Genomic DNA, 8,528 nt, shown 5'->3' on the forward strand with positions numbered 1-8,528 from the left:
GAAGGCCTTCCTGATAAAGTGTCATACAAACAGGCACCTAAAGGAAGTGAGGGGACAAGTCATGCCAATATTTGGGAGAAAATCATTCCAGGCAGAGAAAAAAGCACATGCAAAGGACCTGAGACAGAAGTGTGCAGGTATGTTCTAGGTACAACAAGGTGGATTTGTCACGTAAGTAGAGTGGGCAAGAGGCAAAATAGCAGGAGATGAGATCAGAGAGGTAGCAAGGGGTAAGCTCAAGGTGAGAACTTGAGCTGGATGCTGCATGAGATGGGATGCCGATAGAACGTTGGAGCAGAGGGGTGACATGACCTCATTTGTATTATGAAAGTTTCCCCCTGTTGACTTGGACAGGTTGAGTCTGCAATGACTATGAGCCATCAATATGGTAATCAAATGGACAGTATGAGCCAAGCTTGGATTCCAGGGGTGATGGGAATAGAAATTTCAGTGTTAGCCTCTACAGTACCAACAAAGTAATGGAAACGATGAGTCATCCAGGGATTGGCTATAGATGGAGGAGGCTGAGTGCTGAGGCCCTCCAACATTTGGAGGTTGAGTAAAAGAGAGGAGGATCCAGCAGCCAGAGAGCCTCAGAAGGAGCAGCCAGGGAGGGGATGGGGACCAAGCAGGGGTTTCACAGAAGGCCCACCACTGAGAATACGTTATCACTCACTTAAAAAGAAAACATTTTCTTGAGGTAAGTATCACTGAATTTGAGTCACTAATTTATACAAGTAAAAAGATATAATTCTACAAATACATCCATCTATATGGGAAACATCGTCTTCTGTTAGGAAAGGATCAGGAATAGAAGATAGGAGGTGGCTGTACCAGCAGCTGATGATGCAGCCTTCTTTCGGCGGGTGGGATGGAGCTTGGAATTCCACTGCAGGTGGAGCGAGAACGACAAAATGTACATATCAGTACTTCCCTGATGTGGAGCTTCGGGCAGTTTTCACTATGTTCGCCCCCTGTTTGCCTGCTTCTCATATGGACTTCTCAAGACTTATGTGTGTGTTTATTTTTGAACATACTGTCTGATGCCGTCTATTTTCAGAATCACTTCAGAATGCATTCCTTCTTACTTTATATCTTTGCTCTGTAATTAAGGTTTATTATAGAATATTCTCTGAGTTAAGGAAGGCCCCCTTTTCATTGCTCCTCATAACCTGGTAGGGGTCATTTCTATACTTACAATGACAACATATATGACCAACACCTTGTTTACATTGATGTTTGGAAGATTCGTTGTCAAATTATAAAAATCACACTCTTGTCTTCATTTCTTTTCCTCTGTAAGCCTCGAAGGAGATCTCTCTCCATCACTTCCTTATACATCCTCACTCCTTTGGAGAATTATTTTAATATCCTAAGGGAAGAGATATAAAGAGAAGTAACAAATATTAATAAGTGATTTAGGATTAATGATCATCTAATATATGGGAGTGATGAAACAGTAAATTGTTTTTATTTTTTTTCTTTAAGAAAATGGTGCCCTATTTAGTTGAAATGTCACCCTGCAACTTACTGGCTGTACCCTTGGAATGATATCAAAGATCTTGGGGCCTTTGTTCTCTAATCTAATAATGAATGGAATTGTCTTATTAGATTAAATAACATTTGTAAGAAGCAATTACACAGGGTTTGGCACATAATGAACAAGCCAAAGTGTTACTTCCCTATCAATGAATGAACAACTGTACTCATTTTGTATAAAAGAAAAATTCTAATTCCAAATCAATCACGTCTACAGATTTGTAGAGTTGTAGACCAGCAGATTATTTGGAGGGGAGATTGTCTCGTTTCTCCATGTTTTTTAAAATATTAGGACTAGAAGATCTGGTTTTCCTCCATTTAAAATACCAGCATCTTACATTTTACATCACAGACATTGAAAAGATAAATTTAAAACATCACCAATGTAGAAGGGGTACAAACACACATGGAAAATGTAGAATTTTATATATATATATATATATATAGTTTCTTTTTACCGCCCTACAAATTTAGGGAAATGTCTTAAGAACGTAAGTTTCTTTTCTTCAGAGCTGAGTTCCAAAGGTTTCGATTTGACTGAGGTCCTTTTTACGCAAGAAGACGTGAGTTAGTTCACTATCTGAGCTGACCCCTGCTGAGTGACACACACTGCTTATTATCAGTCACTACCAGGAATCACAGTGAATCATTTTCTTGTGAGATCTTGTTCTCTGAAAATACAGATTTCCTGCAGCCAGAGGTCAAACCTGAGTGAACTAAGTGAAAAAGAACAGCTGCTCACCATTGACCTTTCTGGTCCTACCCACCATAGTGTTCATAACAGGTCTCTCTTGAATAGTGTACTTACGATGATTAATGCTGACTACTGAATGCTCACTTGGGGGTGAAGGAGTGAGCTGACCTGCGATCACCTGACACGGGAGCACGGACAAAATCATAAGCTCCAGATGTGTAAGTCAGCCCTGGGTAAGTTTGCTATTGAAGTCAGAGGCCATAATTTTCAGTAGCAGTTAATGGAGAGAAGCTGATGGAGTCTGGAAATGTTTGACATGGGTGCTCTGAAAACACAAACCACGGAACTGAGCATCATATTTTGTTATGAAGATAAAGGAGAAGGTTGGAGACTATTTTAGTCAGATACCCTGAAGGTACAGTGGGTTGAAAGTTCCTTCAAGTCACCCTTAATAATTCATATTTTGTCCTCTTGTAACTAATTGTGTCCCGACTCATTTACTTAGAAGAAATTCTCCTGTGGGATTTGGATTTTAACACTAAAAGATTCATTATTGTGTTCTATTGAATGGAAACCTTAATTTCAAGGATATATGCTTGATTTACAGGTTTGCTAAAAATAATTTACATGTAGTCAGCATGTGTTCATTTTAAGAGACTACACTTATTAGGTTGGGAGAGAAAATAATGCGTTCACTTACATTTGGAAATATATTGGTCATGGGAAATTAATTGGCTTTGCTCACTAACCATCCAGTTACAGTATCCTCATTGATCTTACTACGTTTATTTAACCAAAGCATTTTCTTAATAATTTGGGAACATTACTTGAAATGACCTCTTTGTAGAAGATCTATGAAAGTAGAAGTTAAATAAATGACATTAATTGAATGACTATAAAATCTAACACAAAATCTGGATTTTCCCCAGAGGTAGTGGCCACGTGGAGATTTCTGGGACACTAGTTTGCTCTGTCATCACGGCATGCAACAATGAAAGCCTTTTTCTTTCTTTTCAAAGAGCAGACACTGAATTCAGGAGATGAAATGCTCCAGCTTATTTATTTCTCCACATATAATTTCACATGGCTCAGAAATATTTCCTGGGCACTGCAACTACCAGCAAACCAGTAATAGTAACAAGAGTAATAATAATCATAATGTTTAACATTTATTACTGGGTGCTTTCTAGCTGCCAAGCATTGACCCTTTAAGCACTTTATACGTACTAAATCATCTAATCCACGCAAGAGCCCTATGAGAGTTTGGTAACCCTATTCTACAGATGGGGAAACCAAGGCACCATGAGGTCACTAGCCCCAGGTCACAGAGTTTGTAGGTGTGAACCCAATCAGTGTAGCTCCTGGGCCCACTCTCTCAACCACAAAGTCGGGCCACCTCCCAATAGGAGCAAAAATAAAACATACGAAAATAATTACAAACACTCAGTTTTCTCAAATATATATTTTAAAATATTGCTGCTTCCAAACACAAACCTTGTAAACATAGAGCTATCAGGCAACAACCTTCACTTCCCACTGTTTATAACAGCAAACAACATTTTAACCTGAAAAACCACATTCTAGCTTTTGCTCTACTTATCTTGAAAGATCTTCAAATAACATCACTGTGGTTAAAGTTCATTTTAAAATGTGATCTATTTACTTGCACATGGATATCTGGAGCAGAAATGGTGACAGGATGGCTTTGACAGAAACTGAGTCTTCAGGGATTTTTTTTTTCCTTTCCTTTATTTTTATCTTTCTTTTCTTTTTTTCTTTCTTTCTTTCTTTCTTTCTTTCTTTCTTTCTTTCTTTCTTCTTTCTTTCTTCTCTCTCTCTCTCTCTCTCTTTCTTTCTTTCTTTTCTTTGCTTAGTGAAAATGAGAATAGAACTTCTTACTGGAAAGGGGAGCTCTTTCTTTTTAGAATATCAGGCCTTAGGCTTTTTAGGTTATTGTCTCAATTGTCTGATTCGCAGTCGTAGGAACGAGTCCCATTGATATAGTCCTCCGACCCCTTATGGATTCGAGATGGAGGGCCAGGGAGGAGAGGTGGTGGCCGGGAGGGAGCTGAAGCAGCCGACTCTGCAGAAGCACTCTGGCAATGAAGGAATAAATGGACAGACCGACGGGTGACTGACAGGCTAATGGTCTTTCCGCTGTTGGAGCGTCAGATGATGCTGGTCCCCGGAGGCTGGCTGACTGGAGGAGGTCAGACCCCCCACGCTGGCTGGCTCCAGCTGGAGGGACACTGCACACCGGGGAGATCTGGGGAGTGTGCAGAGCTGGTGTCAGTAGTCAGTATGTCCAAGTGCTCCTGGGGAGAGCAGGCGGCAGCCCAGAATCCTGCCATGCTGGCCGCAGTCCTGTGCGGAGGGACCGCACCGTCCAAAATGTCAGTAGCGGGTGTACTGTGAGTTGCTCAAATTCCTTCCAAAATGAGGGCAATACATAAGTGAAAAAGAGCCCCATGGACTCCAGCTTTCCCTAGGAATCAGAATACCTTCTCAAGGTATTCTTTTCAAGGGGCTGCCTCTCGAAGGCAGTCATCCATTGGCTGTTTTCTTTTCTCAGGAAAGTGCTGAAAAGAATCTTCTCTGCAAGTTAATCATATTTAGTCTGGCCAGAGTAAAGACGTTCCCAAATTGCCTGGCTTTGTAAGGAGTTTTCCTCCCATTAGGGGAGGAAATAATTGTGGCATCGTTTTATGTTCCTACTGGTTCTTGGTAGTTAATGTAAGATAAATTCTAACATATGGCTCTGGAACCTACCTTATACAGGGTGACACTGGCCCAGGGGAAAGCAAAAGGGGGGTAGATCCCTGCAACCGGCCACTCTCCCCCCTCCTCCCTCACCCTCCTCTCTCCACCCCTTTGTCTAGTTCTGGTGTCCTCTGTCCCCACTAATTCTAGGGTCACACTGACCTGTGCCCTCCTCCTCCTAAGTGGGGAAGAAGGCTGGTTTTTATTAATGAAAATATGTGATATAAGAAACCGGAAAGGGACATGGAATGTACCAGTTTTGATGCAAACAGTAAATATTTGTGGAATGCTAATGATGTTTCCAGAGATTTTGGCCTATTTATATAAAGAGACACAACTTTTTTTAAAAGAGCCCTATTAAAGGTAGAGACCTAATGATATGATATGGTGAAGAGACAAACACTTCGGGATGAAGACGTTGATGTCACATCATGGCCCTGCTCAGAAGCCCTACTGGCTCCCCTTCCTCCCACACAGTCCTGCATTCATGCTTTTACACAGGCCTCTCCTTTTCCCTGTGTTGCTGTCCTCAGTCCACCCTAATAGCAAATCCATGTCCACGTCCTCTACTGTCCCTCCACTTTCAACAATCTTGGCCATCTTTGAAGATTCAGCTTCTGGAACAAAAAATGTGCTATGTTTTGAATCCCTATAATGTTGTGCTTGAGTGGCATACCTTATATCATTCTCTGGTAATTTTCTTGCATGTAAAAATTCTCTTGCAAGCGGAAAGGGAATTTGAGAACAGAAATTGAGTTTTGTACTCATTGTGTACTCATTTTGTCTCTCATGGAAACTTACATTACTAGCCTCAGTAATAAGTGCTCAGTAGTGAAGAGTAATTGTAACAGCCATCATTTCTGAAGTATTTGCCAAGTGTCAGGAACCATGCCATGTGCTTCCTATGCACGATCTCATTTAATCCTCACCACAGTCCTTTGAATAGTAATGGCTGTTACTCCCATTTAACAGATGAGAAAGCTGGGATGAACAGAAAGTGAAAGTCAGGTATCTAGTAAGTAGTATACCTGAGATTCAGTCCCATGACTTTCTGATTCCTGAGCCTGTGTTCCAAAATGCTCTAATCTCACTTCACTACTGGATGAGTCTGCTAGCTTGTTAGAATCAATTTCAGTGATTACCAACACAGGTAATACAATTTCTATGTAAAAAGATCAGCAATTTAGAACAAACCAGTTCAGGTCTGTAGATATTCAAGTTGGAATAGTCTCATTTCTGGGCATAGAAGGTTATCACTGACAAGTCAGGAGTAATACATCTTAGATGACCTTCATTTTATCAAAGTGAAAGTGGTTTTATCTTAAACTCCGCAAATCCCCTGTAGTCCCATAAACACCTAGCCCGAGCCAAATAAGGAGGTCTCATAGGGCTGAACTGGTGTGTAAGGGGCTGTACACTTACCCTGCTGTGAAAGGGGGGTAAGCGCACAACCTGCGTGCCTCAGCCCTTGCTGTTGGAGACCAGGCACCACCACTGTGGTGCACATTCAGTACGTGTGGTACAGAACGGCTGGTTACTGTGAGCTCTGGAGTGCAGCTCTTCTTTTCTTCCTTCCCTCCTTCTGAGTNACATCTTAGATGACCTTCATTTTATCAAAGTGAAAGTGGTTTTATCTTAAACTCCGCAAATCCCCTGTAGTCCCATAAACACCTAGCCCGAGCCAAATAAGGAGGTCTCATAGGGCTGAACTGGTGTGTAAGGGGCTGTACACTTACCCTGCTGTGAAAGGGGGGTAAGCGCACAACCTGCGTGCCTCAGCCCTTGCTGTTGGAGACCAGGCACCACCACTGTGGTGCACATTCAGTACGTGTGGTACAGAACGGCTGGTTACTGTGAGCTCTGGAGTGCAGCTCTTCTTTTCTTCCTTCCCTCCTTCTGAGTTGGTCCAGTCTCACTGGGTTTTGTCCTCAGTTTCTCCATCTTACATAGTATTTCCCTGATGGAACTGGCACCCAGTCTTTTGCGTGCACTCTCACCATATGCACAACACATACATTGTGGACTGCGATTAGAGTGCAATGACTATACCGGCACTTGGTTGGGTGTCATGGTCTCCTTAGTTCTCTTTGGCAAAGGGGGATTCTACTCTCCATACCCTTCAGTCATAGGCCAGTCGTTAGATGCCTGGAATGATCCGGAACACTAATACTGCCACTCACCCAGCTTTAATCTCATCTCCTCCAGCCTTCTGTCTTAGGTCCAAAGTAGCCCCATGCCTGATGAGGCAGTTTCATAATGCTGACGGTATCGTCCACAGTACTGCTAGCTCCTCTCCTGTCGCTGACCTTGCTGCCCTCAGGGTATCACGGGCTGGCCTGTCTGAGCTGATGCTGTTACCAGCTTAAGGTCTCCTGACCCTGGTTTGGCCGACTCCAGCTTTCCCCCCCATTTCTGTAATCCACATTGGTGATGTCCCACCATGTCCCGATCCTGAGCTCAACTGAATTAAGACACTTTTGGGGAATACTCACAGGGATTTTATAGTCTGAATAATTTGAAATCAGATGTTGAATAAAAGGATGCTTTAAAAGAACAGCAACTTCAACTGGCTCCAGATTCTTGGCACCGAGGTCTCGAAATACTTTTATGAAGTTCTTTCAAGAAGAAAAAAAAATGAAGTTAATTAACTTTATAGTCCCGCAGTTGTTAAAAACTGATTTTACTTAATAAAGGAATTTGCCATAATTTCTATACCATGATACATTTGAGAGCACTTCCATGAAACTATGCTAAAACTTGAGGGTAACTTTTCTTATGTACAGGTCGCCCCTTTAATGAAAGACTGTGACCAACCTCTGAGTAAGCATTCTCCATCTGCAGGTGGGTCGCAAATCTGTTAGCATCCTGTACTTCCTTTCCTCCTTGGAATACTTTGAGTAGTCTTTCCATGGAAATCTTTTCAGTGTTGGCGTTCTCCGGGATTTCTTCCTTTCCCTCCCTGTCTTCTCTTAGTTCCCTTTCCTCACTCACAAAGTTTCCCTTGAGTTGGGGATATTCCTCAACCGGACTCGCGTCAGTCAAGGTGGAGGTCTGTGTGATGAAATGAGGAGACTATGAAGTCGGACTGAAGTCTTTCCAGGAATGGGGACGTTGAGAACACAGCAATGTTGCCACATGCTTTTCATGCAATGAAAGGATGGTGCCTCCCACCACCTAGCCAAACAAAGTATCGAAGAGAATGGGCTAGCTGCACTGGATATCACATCAAGATTCTAGACTAACTCTGCCTGTAGATTACAGACGCCTTGTGTGGGGTGTGTCTTACTTACCTCCATACATGCTTCGGCTTACTGCATGCCAGATGCCTCGGATTCCACCATAAATGGATACTGGAGTGAATTAGTGTAACTGGTGTCAGACTTCTGTACGTGAAAGTCAATTTTTAAAGGATTTGCTTTGGAAATTGACTGTAGTCGAGAGGTTATGGCAAGTTAGTTACTTAAGCTTGATAGATTCTAAGAGCTTTAGAAATGTTTGTTTTAATACTGGAGGTTAAACCCAAACTAAACATTGG

The 8,528-nt window shown here is 42.1% G+C and overlaps 1 protein-coding gene across 1 annotated transcript in view; it reads right to left on the minus strand.

The window, feature by feature from the left end:
• Positions 1-359: 359 nt before the first annotated feature.
• SPEF2 (sperm flagellar 2) overlaps positions 360-8,528 on the minus strand; it is a 166,326-nt gene continuing 158,157 nt past the window's right edge. The window contains exons 34-36 of the mRNA XM_034657019.1: positions 7,808-8,044; positions 7,486-7,608; positions 360-1,372 (exon numbers count right to left, since the gene is read on the minus strand). Of these exons, the coding sequence (XP_034512910.1) occupies positions 1,334-1,372; positions 7,486-7,608; positions 7,808-8,044 (399 nt within the window). The 3' untranslated portion in view covers positions 360-1,333. The remainder of the gene's footprint in view (positions 1,373-7,485; positions 7,609-7,807; positions 8,045-8,528) is intronic.

The sequence above is a fragment of the Ailuropoda melanoleuca genome, chromosome 3, assembly GCF_002007445.2.
Source record: "Ailuropoda melanoleuca isolate Jingjing chromosome 3, ASM200744v2, whole genome shotgun sequence".
Lineage (NCBI taxonomy): Eukaryota > Metazoa > Chordata > Mammalia > Carnivora > Ursidae > Ailuropoda > Ailuropoda melanoleuca.